Below are 21512 nucleotides of genomic sequence, written 5' to 3' on the forward strand. Positions count from 1 at the left end.
AGCTAATATTTCACTGTAGTGACCAATACAGTAAGAAACTAGGAAGCAGTCCTATACTAAGCTAAGCCTGTTGGTCCAACCAGCTGGCTTTTGTCTATTATTTATTTATTCATTAAATTTGTATACAGTGGAACCTTGGTTTTTGAGTGTCTCAGAAGCCGAACGCCGAAAACCCAGAACTGAACGCTTCTGTTTTCAAACGCACCTCGGAAGTCGAACGGCTTCCGGGGTGCGTTTCTCCATTTTCTCAATGGATTTTGCTGACCCCCCCCCCCCCGCTGCACCTCGGGTTATCAAATGTTTCGGAAGTCGAACAGTCTTCCAGAATGGATTACGTTCAACAACCGAGGTACCATTGTACCACTCTTCATTTATAGATCTCAGGGCGGTTCATAACAGGTCTATGCTAGGGGTTCCCAAACTGTGGTACTTGGACACATGTGTTTCATTCAAGTGGTCCATGGCATGTCCACGTTAAAGATTCATACCCAATCCACAAACACACTAGATAGAGAGGTATCTGATGTGTGGCCTTTGTACATGCAGAAAAGAAAAAAATCCTAATATGAAGCAGACCCCAAAAATAGATTACAGAGTTCCTGAATACATTCAAGTAGTAAGACATTACAGACCACATGTTACAGAGGAGCAGTAACTAAAAAACTTTCAGGCAAAGGGTCCCATGTTGGGCAGGCGTCTGAAAGCAGTGAGGGGCTGGATGGGGGCCAATAAACTGAAGCTGAATTCTGGTAAAATGCAAGCACTGTGGATGCAAGTTCCTGTGTGGACAACCTGTTCTGTCAGAGGTTGCAGTCCCCTGAAGGAGCAGGATTGTAGTCTTGGGAACACTCCTGGATTCCATTTTGCCACTGGCATACCAAGTGCTTTCTGTGGCTGGAAATGCTGAGGCCCCACACAGGCCAGCTGCAGCCTTCTCTGGAATGGGATAGCCTGGTCCCAGTTGTTCATGCTAGATTACTGCAATGCACTCTATGGAGGCCTGTACTTGAAGATAACACAAAAGCTGCAGCTAATGCAGCTGCTAGGTTGAGTGCGCAGCCCAATTGTTGCAGGAAAGCCTGCCCTATCTCACGAGTGAACACAGAATCACATGAAAAAGGGAGTCCAAAGTTTATTTCTGAGCAGAAGTTTGATCCAGTGGGATTGCTTCACAAAGACCGGGCCCAGAACATTGGAGCACACGCCTTTTCATATAGTTTATATACATTCCAATACATTTCAAATCCTTCATCCAATCAAAATGCTTAGTTCCCCTCTCCCTGTTTTCTTACAAGGCACATAAGTACAGTCATACCTCGGGTTAAAGTTGGTTCAGGTTGAGCGTTTTCGGGTTGCGCTCCGTGGCGACCCGGAAGTAACGGAATGCGTTACTTCCGGATTCGCCGCATGCGCAGACGCTGAAAATTACGTCACACACATGCGCAGAAGCAGCGAATCGCGACCCGCAAACGCGGGTTGCGTTCGCTTCAGGGTGCGAACGGGGCTCCCGAACAGATCCTGTTCGCATCCAGAGGTACAGACAATGCTGCCTCTCTGTGATTGGTCTGATTTTACCGCAGTGTTGAGGATGTGTACTGTTTCCTTATGTATAAGTTTCCTTGTGATTGGCTAGAGTTTGCCACAAAGCTGAGCATGTTCAGAACGCCAAAACCTTATTTGGTGTGTGTAATTCCCTGTAATGCATTACATCACAATGGTACCATGTGCCACAGGTCCTGAAAGTTCTGCACTGACTGCCAGTGAGCTACTGAACCCAGTTCAGGCAGTTGGTGCTGGTGCAGAAAACTCTAAACAGTTTGCTTAAGTATCTAAAAGACCACCTCATCCAGTAACAACAATCTGAGACCTTAGAATCAGCAGGAGAGGCTCTGCTGGTACTGCTGCCATGTGGTGCTGCCCAGTTAATGCCCTCTCAAGTAAGGTGCATTTGTCTCACTCTTTATTAAGATGGGAGGAGGAATTTAAAGACATACCTGATGGCTGAAATATACTGTTTCTGGCAACCTTGAAACTGCTAGATGTGAGGTTATTAGACTGTTTTTAAATGTTTCTAGATATTCTTAAATGTTTTTAAATATTCTGTTTTTATTTTTTATCGTATTGTTTAGCTTTGGTGTTTGTTGCCCTGGGCCACTTTGGGAGGAAGGAAGAGATGGAAAATAAATAAACGATCTTGTTTTGCAGCCATCCTTAACTATGATTTAGGTATTCAAACATAATGCTTAGCCATGGTTTGTGAAAACAAACAACAGTTGGTCCTTATGTCTGCATAGGGAGATTATGTTTCGGTTTCTTCAGTACACACAAAAACAGCAAACTAAAATTGTGTCCTACAATACAAACGCATTCAAATCAAACAATATACAAGGTGGGTCATGAAATGCGGGGGGGGGGGGGAGTGGGTCAAATTATTTTTCATTACATCTGCTCCTCTTTTCATAATTGCAGTGTTGTTGTGCCTGTTGTCATTGCATCTGGCAGGGCAGCTCTGCTGGCTGGTGACAGAAAAGCAAACAAGAATATTGTCTGAAATATACATGGCTCTAGTTCTGCTGTGATGCAGGATAATCCTTGAGTGCAATGAGAATACTGCTGAATTACATCACCACACGAAGTAATGAGTTGCCTTACGCTTATTCTCTTACCATCTGGCTCCTTCATTGATGCAAGCCAGTAAGGGGAAAGGGTATATAATTTTGTCAAGATCAGGTAACAGAAAGCTACAATTAAAGTTCACAGCACTTCATGCATCCATATTAAAACATTAAAAGAATTCCCAAACTTCTATTACAAATCATGTAATTTTAACAATCCAGAGCTAAGAAAGAAATATGTACATAAAGAGAATTCAAAGTAATGTCTTGTGCCTGCCTCGAGCCATTAAAAGCATCTGAAAATATGTTCTCAGAAGGTTCTCAGTAGTGAGTTTCCTTATGCTCCTTTCACATAATCCCTAATTCAAATTGCTAAGTAGGAAATAACTGAGAGCAAAACGCTGAAATTTTATTTGCTGTTCATTTCTTAGTATACTGTACTTTTGTTTTGCTTCTCTCTTGTTAAATTTGCAAATCAAAAAATGGCTTTAAAAATTATCCCCAAAAAATATAATTACATTCATATGGACTATTTCAGGGGTTCCCAGATTGTGGTCTGTGAGCATCATTCAAGTGCTTGTGGATCAATGGTTGAAGGGAGAAGATGGTGCATCCATCTCTTTAAATATGTATATTAAATTTTAATTACATTTTAGTGCACCTTTAATTTCTTATATTGTGTTTTATTGTATTCTATAGAATTCAGTTTGTAATGCAACAAAATAAAATATCTATGAAATTAGAAAGCAATTAAAATACAATTAAAATCATGCAGCATTTAGCACAGTGCATTACACTTGCTCAACAGACTGATGATGATGATGTGGTCCTCCAAGACCCTTGACAATTTTTAAGTGCTCCATGGGAGGGGGCGTTTGGGAAACACTGGACTATCTTCCTTTTTCTTGAGCTTCCTGCTTAGACAAAGCATCACATTCAAACATATGTTCTAGAGATGGAATGTGGGGTTTCAAGGTAGATGACTGCTTGTACAACGCTCAGAGACAACCATCAATACAGTGAAACACTGAAATGAATATAGGCCTTGTTTTTGCATCAATATCTCTGTTGAACCTGCTGAATTAGGACAAATGTTCTTCTAAGATGCTGAAACATTACAATGCCTTTTGTCGTCACTCCACAGTGTGGCACAACCTTATGGATTTCATTTTGTAGGTAGGTTCAGCCCAAACATTAGGCAGAGTGAGGCAGATGTGGCTGGGGGGGAAGGGGGAGTTTGCAGGGATTGGTGACAAGTTGTGTGCCTAACAGTCTAACTGTGCCATCAAAGATAGCTTACTTTCCTCAGGTGTGGTGGAGGACATTGTCCTATCATTGGTGTTTAAATACAAATCATCTGCAAGACCAGTTGGCTTTAGTACATGGAATGGGAAGGTGTAATGTTTTCACCTCGGGAAACAAAATGTCTTGGTCTGGCCCTGTTTGCAGGAGCCACCTGTTGAAAGTCCCATCGAAAGGTTGTGAGATGGTGTATCTCTGCGGACTGTAAATTTAGAAAGTAGCAGACCCAAAGCTTTGTGTTTTTTATATTGTGATTTTATGTTGTGAACCGCCCTGAGATCTACGGGTATAGGGCAGGAGAAGAAGAAGAAGAAGAAGAAGAAGAAGAAGAAGAAGAAGAAGAAGATGCTTACAAAGACAACCAAAGGCTGGTGAATTTAAAATAGTACACACACCAAACTGCTTCCCAGTTCTACTTCCCATAATGCTCTTGAGCCCTAGGACAAATTTTGGAGTGGACTCCTGCATTGCAGGGGGTTGGACTAGATGGTGCTCAAGGTTCCTTCCAACGCTACAATTTTATGATTATATAATCCTGTAGTTGCTGAGGCTACTTTGAGATAATGGTAACCTTTGGAGAACTGAAACCATCCTAGGTAAAAAGCAGTGCTTTGTAGGTTGTGTTGCAATATATTTTCCAATGAAAATCAGTCTATATGACAGTAGCTGGAGTTAGTTCTGCATGCCCCAGTACATTTGAAAACCTGTGTATAGCCTTTTAAAAATATGACTGAGATATTTGTTGCGGGAAACACAACATATAAAAAGATCTTCTGTTAACCCATCATTGAATTAATGCTACCTTCACTCGTAGTGGGGATTTCAGATTTAAAAGATTTTGTTCATGTGTTGTTGTTTTTTTTTCTTTCCATTGAAGTATCTCACTTGGGTGTTCATTGGTTAAGTGTTTGATATATTTCATAACTGAGTTTATAACTAGTTTAATATATGTCTGGGCTTTGTTTGTTTTCAACAGGTTTCATGTACAGTAGATGAGGAATGAAGTGAATCAAAGCCAGTAGTAGGTTATCACTGATATTGCAGGCATCCCCATTGCCAATATCAGCCTTTCTCTTCAGTACGCCTCTGTCTATCATGTTGTAGTCTTTTGTTTTTTGCCTTGGGCCTTTTCAGCAGCACAAGCTATGCAGTAAACATAGTTACAGTCCAAAAAATTAAAGGGACACTATCTATTTGAAAGTTGCGTAGCCATTTGAAAGCTTAATAAACTGTCATGGTAGTTTAAAGGTCTATTGACCCCAGAAAATATCTGCTTCTCAATTTCCATGGGCCTTGGCCTCACATGCTGCTTCAGCCCTTGGAAACTAGGTCGTGTAAACCACGCGCAAGTCAACCCGAGCTTCTTGGAGACCTGGAAGAATAAATAAGTATGTGTAAATAAATTAAAAATACTTATGTAATAAGAACAGCAGCTAAGATGGTGGCTCAAGCTCTCCCAACCCTTCCCTTGTCCATTTCCTCACAAGTAATGAGTGAACCAAGAGAAACTGCATTTGTTTGAATATGAGAGATCCCCGACCCTTTGACAAAGAAGCTGGAGAAAACAGAAGAGAGAAAAGAAATGGGGGACAGCGCCGAATCTTAACCACTAGACCACCAAGCATTTGGATCAAATGCTTGATCCTCCAAAAGAATTGATAATATCAATATTTAATGGTTTCATCAAGGTATCTTCCAAACATTTAAAATAAAATCACCTCGCAAGACGAAATTAATCCGTTCCGCGAGTCTCTTCGTCTAGCGGTTTTTTCGTCCTGCGAAGCAACCCTATTAGCGGATTAGCGCTATTAGCGGTTTAGCGGCTTAGCAGCTATTAAAGGCTTAGTGGCTTAGCGGCTAAAAAGCTATTAGCAGCTTAGCGGCTTAGAAAAAGGGGGGGAAGCGAAAAAAAATCGCAACACTCGCAAGACGTTTTCGTCTTGCGAAGCAAGCCCATAGGGAAATTCGTCTTGCGAAGCAGCTCAAAAACGGAAAACCCTTTCGTCTAGCGGGTTTTCCGTCTTGCGAGGCATTCGTCTTGCGGGGCACCACTGTATTTCCTTCTATCCTCCCAGGTAGATTTAGCTTCTGGAAATGAAATACAGTCATACCTTGGGATAAATACGCTTCAGGATAAATATTTTCGGGTTGCACTCCGCGGCGGCCCGGAAGTAACAGAGCTCATTACTTCCGTGTTTTGCCGCTCGCGCATGCACAGTCAAAATGACGTCACGTGCATGCGCGGAAACGGCGACCCACGAACACGCAGATGTGCAGTCGCGTCTTACGTTCCGTTCAGGATGAGAACAGGGCTCTGGAACGGATCCCGTTCGCGTCCCAAAGTACCACTGTAGCTTCAGAGCAGGCCCCATCTGTTGACACAGTTTTCATATATAGCGAGTGGCAGGACACACTGCATGTCTTAAGCTCAACAATTGTTTATTTAAATCTACAGAACACAACGTAACTGAATAATGCACAGGTTACTGATTGCCTTCTTGACCAGAACTGCCTAGGACTTTTAATAACTTAGTGCAGGGGTGGAGAAACTCTGACACACTGACCAGAGTTGGCCCACCAGGGGTTCAAATTTGGTCTCTAAGGCTGTTTTCTCCAAACCACCCCTCCTCACCCCACCCTTCGACATCATATATGATGATAGATTGTCTAGCATCATACATGGTGAAAGGCAGTACAGCTGAAGCCTCCTAGGTCACCTGCACAGATCACACACCTGATACCTGCAGAAAGCAGGCTTTAGCTGTGTGGGATGCTTTGAAATTCCAATCAAAGCTCCTAATCATCTGACACCACGTGATTGACAGGTGGACAGCCCCACCCACTTGTCCAATCTGCAGCCACCAAAATGGTTCCCTGCCTCTGACTTAGTGGACCTAACCTCTCCCTCAGGCTTTGCATCCAAAAGTTAAAGCATTATTTCCTGTTCCTCTCACATCCTAGTCCGAGCCATTCTGGGCTTCATCTTAAAGAATCAGTATAAATATTCTGTACATAGAGCACATGGTTTGTTTTTCTATAGCTTCTAGAAAACTAAAAGCAGCTCCAAAATAGATAGCGGTGCTCAGAAATGCAATGTGAGGAATACAGAAATCACATTGTACAGTTTACTTCAAATACCTCCCTACCGAAAGAAAAAATAATTTTTTAAAAAATAAAATTGTAAAGGATGGTGACGGTGCAAAACCTCCATCAACCTTTTTAATAGCAACCCACCATACAGCAACTTGTTAATATTTAATAAAAGCATATATCTCAAACAAAATGACCAATTCAAAAGGTGAATTGTTCTTTTTAATTGGTTTAACTTTAAATGGAGCAGTGTCTCTTTAAGTACTGTACATGTAAAAGTAATGATTATTCAATTAACAGTACAATCCTAAGTTTGCTTACTTGGAAATATATCCTGTTGAACTCAGCGGGACTTACTTCAAAGTAAACATGTTTAAGATTGGGCTGCCAATTAATCAGATTCCCTCTTTGTGTGGTGCCTAATAATAATGAAAAGGATGTATACTTTTGCAAGCAGTCATCCTTAGCATTTCTGCTATAAATATTATAGCCAGTATTTTAACAATTTATCCTAAGTTTCTAGATATCCCCCTCCCCATGCTAACTCTTCTCTTTTCTTTTTTTAAAAAAAGTTTCTGCACAGTCCCCTACCAAAAAGTACAATATAGAAATACAGTATGTTTTATTCCTTTTCCAGGTGGAAAAGTTGGTGTTTTGCATCACATGCACCTTAAGCCTATCTGCTGGGTCTTAATGGCTGTTTTTCCTAGTGCGAATCCATGAGGGCTGTGTTGCTGAACACAGATGTGCTTGTGTGTTTTCCCTTCCGTTCCATCTGTTCCTACCCATCACTTGCACCCAAGTGACGAGGCTTTGTTATTACACAATGTCCCTAGGTGACTTTTCAATGACACCTAGTTTCACTGAGACTAATACAGTTGTCCTTCCTATAGCAACAAGGATTTAACAACACCCAGAGGGTTTGGAACCCAGCAGAGGTGTTGAGGAAAGTTTGTGCACTTGGTTTTATGGCTTGTTTTCACTTTTAACACAATGAGCAAAAGTGCAATCTTCCTAATCCATGTCGGCCACGGTATTCTTAACAGTACCACCTGCATGATACAAGAAATGTCCCTTGCATTGTATTTCTATATGTGAGATGCCAAGTTGTGGCCATATCTCTGTGCCCTTTATGAAAAGCATGATTTCTTGTTCGCCCCACCTCTAAACATGTCAGGTGAGAGCATTTTGTTGTTGCTGCTGTTAAAATGAGTGGAGTTTATTCCCAATCAATGTGCCTATGGATGGGGGTGTCCTGTGTGTTAGTTTTTATTGCACTTATAATATTAACTTAAATAGTTAATATGTACACTTCAATAATGGCACAGGCATGTCCATGTTCTGTTATTTAAGTTAAGTAAACATTGGGTTTAAATATGTATCAGGAAATGTTTTTAGCTCTCTGACCTCAGTCAAAAATATTTCAGGAACGAATTTGTTATGATAATGCTGTAGTCAATGGATAAATTTCCTATCATATTAACAATGTCTAGGACATTTAATACTGAAAATATCTGGTTTCCCCACCTACCCTTTAATGCCATTACAGGTTTCACTTTGTTTCTTAAGAAATGCAGCAAGAAAACCCAGTAGACGCCACTGTGCACCTCTGGAAAACAAAATGCACAAAAGCAACCTTATAAAGTTAGCAGCTTGAATCCGATGCATGTCTTTTATACATGTGGAAGTAAGCCACATTGCACATTAAGTTCAGTTTGGCTTACCACCATATAAGTTGGCATTGGATTGAAGCTGAATACAAATGTTCAAAGATTGTAAAACACACCCAATAAATATATACAGCAGCCATCCCTCTAAAGTGGCCTGGCTTTCAAAAAAACACATCCTGTGAGAGGTTGAGTTATGGTATAGTATGGTGCAATCCCATACATGCCTGCTTAGAAGTAAATCATATTGAGTTCAATGAGATTTACTCCCAGGTAAGTGTCCGTAGGATTGCAACCTGGCCTGTATAATTTTGCCAGCAAATATGCCTTTTTCCTTAGTATTATGAAAGAACCATACCTTTTAAATTTGAATTTTATATGCTCCAAAATCTATAGCATTGCTATATTTTGAGAAATAAGGGGTTGGAGTGATATCCAACTAAGTTGTACCCAGAGCAAACCCACTTAATGGATCTACTCTGAGTATGACTAATAATCCAATTATTTTATGCCTTTAAGACTATAGCAATATTTCCCCCATTAATAGCAAGATTTCCCCCATTAATTGCCTGATTAAATAATGAAGTGATGCTCCCCGAAATGAAGGCTTGTGAGGAAACAAATCTGTTTCTACCGTTAAAACAAATGCGGGAGCTCAGTGTGTGTTCATCAGCACTCTCATGCCCATGAGATATTGATGAATCACATGGTCTGTCTTAATAAACCCCTACACACCTGCTGGCATTGTAGTGATGTAACTATTCGTAGCCTTATGTTGGTACAGGCCTACACAGCTTGCCAGCTCCCAAAATGAATGAAATCTACCAACTGTATAAGGTGGCTCAATGGAGGTTCCATAAAACCTCCTGTTGTTGTTTTTCTGCAAGCCCAGGAGTGCAGAACCGTAGGAAGGAAAGGTGAGTTCCATGCACATAGAAGGACATAATATGTGGCTGGCCAAGTGCATCCACATTGATAGGCCTGCAAGCTGTACTAGGGTACACAGAAGATAAAGGCTTCTGATGCACAACAAGTATATGCATTATATGCACTTATGTGCAGTGATTTCTGTAGACTTTGGTACTTCTCTCTGTTTAGGACTGCAGCCTTAGCAATCAGACTAATATGCATTTTCTAAATTGGATATATTTACCTCCAAGCAACAGCTTAAGACTTCAGATAGAATTCTACTAAGAGATTAGTAAAGAGGATGGTCCTCTTTTTGTATGCCATAAAAAAAAATGTTCTGCATTTAAAAAAAAAAATCTCTGTTAATATTTATCTCCTGAATACATTAAAAAAGTGAGATCAATAATATAAAGTGCTACAAAAAGTTGTCAGGCAAAGAAATGTGGTGCCTATTATTGAAAGTTGTATAACTTTTTATCTCTCTCTCTCTACATTGTCATCCATCAAGTGATATGAAGTGCAAAGTGTGAGCCTGATTTGTTCTCCTTTGTAGAGCCAGGCCGAGGCCCACTACAAAGGAAGTAAACATGCCAAGAAGGTCAAAGCACTAGAAGCAACGAAAAATAGACCAAAAGCTGGTGCTTCCAAGGACAGCGCAAAGGCTAATGCGAACTGCTCTGCTACACCAGTCCCAGCCAGCATCTCTGACAAATCAGGTCAATTTTCATTCTATAAATTCTTTGCTTCTTCTTCTTTTGCGTGAGATTCTGAATGCATGCTTCCTATCCATTACAGTGTTGATAAATACTTTGTGATGAGAAGAACAAAACCGATGGACAGTGTTCATACATTAGCACGGCAGCTTTTAGATCTCCAATGTAACTTCTTCTCCACACATGCTTTTCGTGTGTCCCCTAAATCTATTCTGGGGGGTTCCTTCAACCTTCCTGGAGCACTTTTAGAGAGCGTGTGAGGGTCATTACACTAGTGTAACTGTTCAACTGGATACAGCCCTTGTTTTCTTCAAACCACACAGATGGAATATAAGATTCAATATACGTTTTGCAGCTTAATCCAAATCTCCAATTGCAAAAACAAAAAGCAAAACCAGACCACTCCCCCCCCCCCCGGCATATTTCATCCTCCTGTGTAAAGTCGGAGAGTTCTACTTAGACCATATGATGATCATTATCAGAATCACCATTCTTAGTGCTGCCACCAAGGATTCAGTGTGTATTTCAATATGACAAGAAATATCGTTACAAAGCTGTCTTTTCTGAAAACGGAAACAGATCAGTTAAAACAGCGGGTCACATTCCCTGTACAGTTTGACCAGCATATCCATTGTCCAGCTGAACGCAGCCATTTAGGTTGTGGATGAGGACAAGCAAAGATGAAATTGCCCAGTAGAGATGTGGCAATAGAGCTACTTCCCTGTCTACATTAAAATCTACCATCAAAACGGTGGGTTTCAATTGAGTGCAGGAGGTGAGATGGTGTGACAGTCCTGCCTTTGGGGTATGAACAAGGGAGCAAACAGTGCTTCCAAGTGGCATCAAACAAATCCTGCTTTGCTGTCTATGAGCTTTCATTTGTCTGTGGCTCCATGCTCTGAGCTTGTTAGCACTGTCAGTTATATTGAGATGGAGATGATAACCTTAGTCACTTGTGTTTGTAAGAGAAAATCATTTTTATCAAAAGTGATGTGAAGTGGAGAAATAGAGCCATCGGATAGCTTCTTGACTGTCTTGTTTTCATCCTGGGATAAATGTGGCATAGCCAACCGAGGTATGCAAAGATGGATGAAGTTATCTACATTTGTAGTGAATTATCTACGGTAACAACTTGCAGAGAGTCATCTAGCTTCCTGGAGGTAAATGCCAGCTCTTTGATACGGTAACCAGAAGAAGAAAAATACATGCTGGTTGTGATCTAAAGACATGAACACTCAACAGTGGGCTGCTCATGGCACTGCTGCAAGCAATTAAAACTTCATCTGCTTGCGAACCAATTGATGGCCAGTGTTGTGAAACCTAATGAGCTGCTTCCCTTTCTCCTGATAGTAGGGAAAGGTGGTACGAAATTGAGCACCCCCTTGCTCCACAGCTGCCAAATAGGTGATCAGAGCTGAGAGGGCTGCTAATTTCAACTGATGCTTAAAGACACACACATACACACACACACACACACACACAGAGAGAGAGAGAGAGAGAGAGAGAGAGAGAGAGAGAGAGCCCTGAGTACTGGATACAGGGATTTAGTACCACGGTTCATAAACACAGCATCCTTCTAGAGGTGTGGTTCCTCATCCAGCGGGGGATACGTATATGTGTGGAATGGATTGCTTTCACACATATGCCGCTGTCACTGGATAAGTGTGCATGCCCCAGAGTGACTCGGAATAATGAGCAAGAGGGCTGGGGGTCGGGGCTGGGGGTCTTGCCTATGTAGCCAGTGCCCCGGGACACTCTGGTGTTTATTCACAATAATAAGCCTGCAGCAAATAACCTCTGACTCTTCCACAGATATTTGGAAGCAAATAGCCATGTAAACAAGCCCATAGGTGCTCCCTATAGCACATTTCTCAAGCTCTTGCTTGGTAATGTTGACAGCAAAATCTAGTGGGAAGCCGTGCTCTGGTCTTTCTGCATAAACCAGTAAACCTTGGTAAACCTCATGAATAGTCCTGAAACATTACAGTCCCTTATAGAGTAGACCATAGAGGCATCATTAGTTCCACATGCAGTGGAACGAAACAGGCTGCTATTTCTTTTTGAATCATATTAAGTAGATGTTATGAAATATATTCCTACCCCACACAACCCTTAGTTTTATTTATAAATGCCAGCTTACATGTGGACCCTGAGAAGAAATGTTTTGCACTTCACAAATTGTGCTTTGGATAGTAGGGTCGTGGGTTGGGACTCAGGACCAGCAACTGAGTTACAGCTGCCCATCACTGAAAATGGTTAAAATATGGTTAAAAACTGGGACTCAGGCTACATGATTGAGCTAAGGGGTGGTCTGAAGTCTGCAAAGGTTGACGTCCACTGCAAGATCTTATTTATATTTATCTATTGCTCTTCTCTCTCTCCCTTGAGAACTCTGTGACTTGGCTTAATGTTAGGACTCTTCTACACAGCTGCAATTATAACGTTATAAGTGCATTAAAAAAATGTGACACCAGATGGCAATATAGAGCTCAATGGCAAATTGCGCACATATATCTATATCTATATCTATATCTATATCTATATCTATATCTATATATATCTATATATATATATAGATAGATATATAGAGATATATATATAAATAAAATAGCGGGGGGTTTTCATAGCGTTTTTTATATCTGTGTAGATCCAGCCTTAGAGTTAGTGACTAGCCCAATTGGTTCAGGGATGATGTACAATTGATCATGTACCAAATGGAAACTTGCAACTTGGAAAGACAACCACATGGGACTACCTACCCATGAAGTGGAGATGGTTTTAAGAAAGTATCTTCAGCCACACTTGCTCAGAAATTCAAAGCAGCCATCTTTGCCCATCCCCCCAATTCAATGTCCCTGGCAGCCTTAGGAACTGGAGGCTGATGGAAGGAAGCAAAAGTGGTAGCTCCAAGAATTAGTAATTCAGTTTTTATTTATACCCCACAAAACCAATCTTAGCTTTGTGAATATGATAAAAAATAACTCCTACAATAAAGACACATAACACATGTGCACACACATTCACATATTCTCTCCAGGCAGAATAAACTGAATTAAATAGTCAAGATACTCAGCTTCGTGAGCTACTGAACAAGATGAGTGCCCCAGCTACTCAAAACTGCACCTGTTTACTTATCAAATGAAAATAAGGATCCTTTGATCACACATTCTAAATCAAAACAAATATACTTCAGAGTTGGAGGGTCACAAATTTGAATTCCACATTTTTGTATCTTCCTTTTGTGATATAAAGCATAAGAAAATAAATGCAAATGTGTTGGGGTTTTTTTTACATAAAAGAGAACAATATATGCTTCTCAGAATATAAATGTAGGGCCTATTGCTCCCTTTGAGCCTCTCTTGCCTATGATCTTGTCTCAGCAATGTCAACTTGGGCTTAGTTGTGAGATTTCAATATTTAGTCCTAACAGTTCTTTTTCTAGGACTCTGCAATATTTTTTATGCTGTTGGCACCCGTCTGTCTCAAGGGACAATGGACTGCTTCTCTGGAGGTGAAGACAAACCTCTGTGTTAGCAGCACTGAAGTTTTAATTAATTTAATAAATTTTATATTTATGTCTTGCGGTCTGGGGCTGCCCAGATGACAAGACTCCCCTCTCAGCATCGCTGATATGGTATAAAGCAGAGCAATACATTTGGCACCAGCTGAGCTGCAGGAGTTGCCAGGGGGAGGCGTACAAAGCACCATCCAGCCACCTTAGGGATTCTATTCTGGATTTCTGTAGGGTTTAGTCCTTAGCCTGTTCTTATCCCAAATATATTCCACTAGGGAGCAGAGGTGTAGGACCAGAGCTTTCCTTCTCCTAGATGGGCTACCTTCCCAAGTTGAGGAGCCCCATCCTCACCTCACCTCCCTCTACGATAAGTGCAGAGACCGCCTTCTTGACCATGGGACCCACTATTGGTTTTGTCCACTGAATCTTCCGGAGCCTGTCTTCGCATGCAAGGGAAGTCCCTAACTCACCAAGGGTTTGAGACCCATCAGCTACCCTCACCTGGTTTAGCTGGCCAGTTGAAGCTGTTCCCAGGGTGTGGCCACTGTCGCATCCTGACAACTTCTAGGAGCCACAGGTGGAGCTGAGAGCAGGGTGGGGACCAAAGGTGAACGGATTACCCCAGAAAGTGTCCCCCACCAGAGGTGTTAAAGGTAAAGGGACCCCTGACCATTAGGTCCAGTCGTGACCGACTCTGGGGTTGTGGCGCTCATCTCGCTTTATTGGCTGAGGGAGCCAGCGTACAGCTTCCGGGTTATGTGGCCAGCATGACTAAGCCACTTCTGGCGAACCAAAGCAGCGCACGGAAATCACGTTTACCTTCCCGCCGGAGCGGTACCTATTTATCTATTTACACTTTGACGTGCTTTCGAACTGCTAGGTTGGCAGGAGCAGGGACTGAGCAACAGGAGCTCACCCCATCGCGGGGATTCGAACCACCGACCTTCTGATTGGCAAGCCCTAGGCTCTGTGGTTTAACCCACAGCGCCACCTACGTCCCACCAGAGGTATTACACCTCCCCTAATACCCCATACAGTTTCAGTTTCAGATTATTTCCTTGGTTACTAATGCTGTGGAGCACTCAGTGGCGTAGCGTGGGGGGTGCAGGGGGGGCCGGCCGCACCGGGCGCAACATCTGGGGGGGGCGCTCGCACTCGCAGCTCTCTGCCCCTACTAAAATCCATGGGTTAGGGGGCGCAAATTACTTGCCTTGCCCCGGGTGCTGACAACCCATGCTACGCCACTGGGAGCACTCATTCTAATTTGTTGAGAAAATGTATTTAACCATCTGGAAAATGGGTTGACGGTCCTTGCTTTTATATTCACTATTGAAAAAAGAGGTCCATTCCACCATGGCACAGAAAGTCGGGGTGGTGTGTACAGATATTATTATTATTATTATTATTATTATTATTATTTTAAAAAGCTTTTAAAAGTAGGACATTGCAGGAGTCCCTGTTCTCATGTTGAAGGGAAGCATCTCCTGTTCTGAGCACCAGCTCCCAGTCCTTTGCCGGGCAACCAGCACTTCTGCATGAGAATCAGCAAGGGGCAGATGCCACTTTTTCCTTCCCTCAAAAGGACACAGGGCATTGAATGAGCAGACCAAAAGGGAAAGCAGCTTCCATCCCAAAGCATAACTGACAATTTAAGAGATTAACATTGGACTTTCTGCTCTCAGAATTTCGATTCCACGCTTTCATTCCAGATTTTATCTGTCCACCTGTCTTTCCCTCTCTCACACACACACCTTACATATACTCCCTTTAATTTGCATCACCTCCTGTGGTTCCACAGGCATTTCACAATACAGTGGTACCTCGGTTTAAGAACAGTCTGGTTTAAGAACGATTTGGTTTATGAACGCCGCAAAACCGGAAATAGTGTCCCGGTTTGAGAACTTTACCTCAGTCTAAGAATGGAATCTGAACAGTGGAAGGGCACCAGCAGCGGGAGGCCTCATTAGGGAAAGCACGCCTTGGTTTAAGAACGGACTTCCGGAACGGATTAAGTTTGTAAACGGAGGTACCACTGTAGTTGGAAAAATGATCTGGATAAATTATTAAGCGGCAACTTTGATAAACCGTTCAGTATCTCTCCCCCCACCCCGCCAATCTTTTAGATTGTATGTGATTATTCTCAGGATTATTCTCATATTTTAGGATAAACTGCTAGATTTGCAATCCCCACGGTGGTTGCCTTGATCTCTGTTTGCCCCTTCATCCGCTGAAAAGAAGATTGGTACCTCTGACCAGTTCTTCTTCCCAGGCCCCTCTCCCCCAACTGTACATGCATTAGTCACTGTTTGAGCCTCTGACTGAGCACTATCAGAATATGACCTCCACCTTTAAAATTGTGGCAGGTATAAACAATCCTTAATTGTACAATTTATTCGAATTTCAGAATTGGCTTGCATCAGCTTGAGATGGTTGAGAAGTGAATAGAAAGACGTTGTACGGAAAGAGTTAAGAGGTGTTCTGCTCCAAGCTGATTTGCATGCAGGTCTACAGGGTTATTTTATTTTCTGCACCATCCCATGGTTCTTTTTTTCCCTCCCCCCCCCCCCTTAAGCCTCATTTCTCAATAGAATGCACAACCGTTTAGGAAGTTGGTACTCTGAGTGACACCCATTAGTTTCTCATTATTCAGAAAATGGGGCAGTAAAGCAGAAAAAGAATTGTTCTAAAACTCCTTATCAAATCTGCCTAACTTTGTCTTAATGAATGTCAAGGAGTAATGTGGTGCAGTGCAGTTTTTGTTTGTGCATGTGTGTTTAATGATAATGAAATTTAGGACAGCAAGCCTTTACAATTGAAATAAAAAATATCACCTTGAACAACTTTTTAATTACCCTTTCTTATACCATTTATGGTATATGTTATTAACCCTGCCCTTCAAATAAACAATAATAATTTTGCAAATGAGTGATCCTGAACCTTAAAAACATTTGGTTGGGGTAGGGAGCCTTCTAAACTAGAACAGTTCCTTCCTTAGTATTCAGACGGTTGGTCCACAACCCAGTCTTCTATGACTGTCAGCTAATTGACTACTTTTCCAAAGTTTCAGTTGCCTTATTTTGTGTGGGAGAAAGAAATGCATTTTGAACAGGTAGAAAAAAAGAAACGTCAATTTAAATTTTGTTTCAGATATGCCAGGTATCTAAAGTGTCAACGCCAAACCTTTTACTGAAAGTTACTGACAGAATTCTTTCTGTATGTTAAATATATAAATTCCACTCTCTGTCTGGATTTATTTATTTGATTTGATTAGCCTTCCACAGCACCCCAAAGGCTTGTGGGGAATAAAAATAGGTAAAAGTCATACAGCTCCTTAAAGTGATTTTAAAAACCACCCCTGTTAAGTTGTTCAGTACATAACAACCCCCATTGTACCCTTTCCCAGAGCATCAATAACTAACAGATTAAAAAACAAACAAAAACCAACCACCGCTTAAAGACCCTCAAATTGAGGCCTAAGTCTTACATTATGGTTTTAATTCGACTTCTACATCATTCTGGAAATGTGAAAAAGTATCATTTATGTTTATATATGTATGGTGATAGGGTCATAGCAAAGTATCACATTTAACATCATCTTGTCTTGCTGCTAATGACCATGTGCACTGTTCTTAATTTTTAATTTCTTATAACTCAAAAGTATTCAACATCAATAAAATGCCATAGATTTTAATTTTTATGCTGTCATTTTTATTTTTATTAACTATTTAGGAGTTCTTTACACATTCAGTAGAGAAGGGTGAAGGGGTGCAGGCAGAGGGGAGCCTTAAACGGCTCAGGACCGCAATACCTCATGGACTGACTTTCTCCATATGAACCTACCCTGACCCTGATAGCATCTCCTGAGGCCCTTCTTCATGCGCCTCCTCCACATGAGGTCCGGAGGGTGGCAACATGAGAACGGGTCTTCTCTGTGGTGACTCCCCATTTGTGGAATGTTCTCTCCAGGGAAGTTCGCCTGGCACCTTCATTATATATTTTTAGGCACTAGGCAAAAACGTTTCTCTTCCACCAGGCCTTGGGCTGATTAATATCCTACAGCCTTTTAAATGTGTCTGTGGGAAGGGGGGGGGTATTGTTTTGATGTTTTGTTTTAATTATTTGTTTTTATTCTGTGAACCGCCCTGAGATCTTATGATCAAGGCCGGTATATAAATCTAATAAATAATATAAAGAAATAAGGGTTGGTAGGGGAATTTTACAGTTTATCAAAATATGATGGCCTGCATCTCACTTTTGTACAAAAAAGCACGGCATAAACGTAGTAGTATACACAGGCAAACTATTAATAAATGCATGAAAACTACTTCAAGACAATGCGTCCGATAACATAAGAGACAACAGCTTTTGCCATATTCAGCCTAAAGTTATACTTAATTAGAGGGATTTTTTCTCAAGACTTCAGCATAAATGGAGTTATTATTTAAAAATAAATAAATAAATGAGAACGAGAAAGGAGTTTACATATATGCCCTTTGCAGGCAAAAGTACATTCAACGTTTGAAAAAAATATCACAAAACAAGTATTTCCTCTGTTCATTGCTTAAGGAATACAAGAACAGTGTCAGACCGGAGGACACAAAATATTTCCCATGTCCATTTGTGACCAGATCGTTTTGTTTGCTTTGTAACACAAAAAAACCCCTTAATAAAAACTTAAAACTTAAAAAAAACTCCTTCCCTCCTCAGAAGTGCTGTTGTTACCATAGCATTAGGATTCCCAGAACTGTCAAAGCTTTTCTGCAACAGCTTGTTCAAATTTCGAAACAAGAACAAAGGGAGAATACAGTGCACTCTTGAGAAATATATTCCAGTAGGTGCTGTCTGCAGGTGTTTTAGAAGTCTGTACCTCTTTTATGCGAATGGCAAAACTAATGAAAGGCATGCTCCTATGCTTTGCTGAGCTGTCAGAGGAAGTAGTGAGGATGAGGTGGATTGCAGCCTGCTGCGGAAACATGTCAGGATCGCGAGCCCAGGGTGACAGGGTGTCAAAGCTAACTGGGGACAACTTTACTAGTCACCACTCATTTCCCCCTGAACGATGCTATAGAAGTGGTAAACAGTCGTGTTGTTAAAATACTCCCCTGCACAGATAAATAAGATGCGCTGCTGCTTCCGTTTTTTACAACCTTGCATCTCCTACACGGCCATGCTCTTGAATGTGCCAGATTAGGAAAGCAGGAAAGAAAGTTCTCCAATCTTTTACAAAAGCCGAGTATTACATAGTAGGTGCCTGATTGTGTTCACTTCTTTGTTTAAATTACATTAGAGGTGTCATGATTGCTTTGTCAAACTCTGTCTGACAACATGATAATAAATTGATTCATCCCTTGCAAGTTTCCTGTCAGTGGGTTACACTCATTGTATATAACATGGCTTTAAAAAAAAGAAAAAAAGAACTATTCGTTTATATACTGCCATCAATGTGCACAGCATTTCGTAATGAAACATACAACAACAGCAACAAACAACCCCCACTTTGAGGAGCTCCCCATCTAATAATTAACACAAGGCGTGGAAACAGAAGGAGGGGAGGAAAATGTAAGGGAAATTATGCTGAAGAACTAAATAAAAGGTTTAAATTAGGGTGGCTCACCTGGGCCCTCTAGCGGTTGTTGGCTTGTGACTCCCATCAGCAAACCCCTCCAGCCAGCACAACCAATTGTCAGAGATCAGCAAACATTTTCAGCAGGGGGCCGGTCCACTGTCCCTCAGACCTTGTGGGGGGCCAGACTATATTGGGGGGGGTGAACGAATTCCTATGCCCCACAAATAACCCAGAGATGCATTTTAAATAAAAGGACACATTCTACTCATGTAAAAACACGCTGATTCCAGGACCGTCCGCAGGCCGGATTTAGAAGGCGATTGGGCCGGATCTAGCCCCCGGGACTTAGTTTGCCTATCCATGGTTTAAATCAGGGGTCAGCAAACTTTTTCAGCAGGCGGCCGGTCCACTGCTCCTCAGAGCCAGTGTGGTGTAGTGGTTAAGAGCAGTAGACTCGTAATCTGGTGAACTGGGTTCGTGTCTCCGCTCCTCCACATGCAGCTGCTGGGTGACCTTGGGCCAGTCACACTTCTCTGAAGTCTCTCAGCCTCACCTCACAGAGTGTTTATTGTGGGGGAGGAAGGGAAAGGAGATTGTTAGCCGCTTTGAGACTCCTTCGGGTAGTGATAAAGCGGGATATCAAATCCAAACTCCACTTCTTCTTCTTCTTCTTCTTCTTCTTCTTCTTCTTCTTCTTCTTCTTCTTCTTCAGAACTTGGGGGGCGGGGCAGACTATATTTTGAAGGGGGGAAAAAAAACAAATTCCTATGCCCCATAAATAAACCAGAGATGCATTTTAAATAAAAGCACACATTCTGCTCGTATAAAAACATACTGATTCCCCGACCATCTGCGGGCCAGATTTAGAAGGCGATTGGGCCGGATCCTGCCCCAGGTCCTTAGGTTGCCTACCCATGGTTTAAATGCTTGTGAAGACCCTTTATTGGGTGGCATCCTCTCTCTCCTCCTGCCACTCTCCAACACACTCTCTTCTTCACTCTCCAATCCTGAAGCTTCTCCTGCTTCTATTGTCTCTCACCCAGTTCACAGATTCCTTCTCCCAAGCCAGTCTCCAACCCCCTTTCTCCTGGTGCCCACTCATCAGAATCCGGCCACAGGATTTTTTGGGGTAACAAAAGTACATACAGCATCTCTGCTTTCAGTTCATATAGACCTTTTAACTGATCAATGTGAGTCACTAATGTGATGGCCAGTGTGAGGTTGGGGGAGAAGAGTGGTGGAAATTGGAGGAGAGAGAAAACGGTGAGTGGTTGTAAACTTTCATTCTCTTACATCTGTTTGTGCAAAGTTTTTGTGTCAGCATCGTGTGTGTGGGTAGGTTCTTTCTCCATTCATTTATTCGTTTTCATTGGCGGTGAGAGAGATTGGGGGGGCCCCAGGGAATGGTTGGTTGCCTTCAGTTGACTGCAGTGAGCATTGTTTACTCCACATCTCTGCAGCAATTTAAAAATTCAAATCATGAAAATTCATCCGTATTTTAGGGTCCTAAAAACACCTTTTTGTATGCAGTTTTGTATTTTTTGCAAGCAACTTCCCCTAATATAATGCATTTTCCCCACTAATATTTATATTTTTATGTGCACCTCCCCCTAATTCTTGTAAACGCTGTTTGCCTGGAAAACTACATCACTTGCAGATTCCAACAGAAGAGTTGCATTACAGATCACATGTTGCTTCAGAAAATTCAGTTTGGGTCGATTGGCCTTTAAGTGTGAACCGAACTGAATTTCTCTGAGATAGTGCCCTAAGACTCTGGTCGTGTCTGTTCCTCGTAGCATCATCTGGATTACAGGACAACCTGGCAGCCTAATATTCTTTCTCTCTCTCTTTCAGAAGATAAGGCAAACCTGACAGTGAATGGCTCTAGTCAGCTTCCAAATGCTGAAGTGGTCTCTTTTATACCTGAGCCTGGAGCTACAGCAGTGCTTGTCACTTCCGCAGCGGTAGCAACAACATCTACACCCTCATCATCAACTTCTTCCAAGAGCACAAATGGGACTACTAATGCCATTTCTGAATCAGAAGAGGAGAAAGCCAAAAAACTGCTTTACTGCTCATTATGCAAAGTGGCTGTGAACTCCCTATCACAGCTAGAAGCACATAACACAGGTGAGT

The 21512-nt window shown here is 41.8% G+C and overlaps 1 protein-coding gene across 8 annotated transcripts in view; it reads left to right on the plus strand.

Moving 5' to 3' along the window:
* ZNF385B (zinc finger protein 385B) overlaps positions 1-21512 on the plus strand; it is a 190421-nt gene that overhangs the window by 158895 nt on the left and 10014 nt on the right. For 7 of the 8 annotated variants that reach the window (XM_080971330.1, XM_080971327.1, XM_080971328.1 and 4 more), the window contains 2 exons: positions 10137-10299; positions 21231-21506. In XM_080971330.1, coding sequence (XP_080827456.1) covers positions 10137-10299; positions 21231-21506 — 439 coding nt within the window. The remainder of the gene's footprint in view (positions 1-10136; positions 10300-21230; positions 21507-21512) is intronic. The other variant, XM_080971329.1, reaches the window with a different exon arrangement.

Source organism: Podarcis pityusensis (genome assembly GCF_964106645.2).
Source record: "Podarcis pityusensis genome assembly, chromosome: 1".
In the NCBI taxonomy this organism is placed as follows: Eukaryota; Metazoa; Chordata; class Lepidosauria; order Squamata; family Lacertidae; genus Podarcis; species Podarcis pityusensis.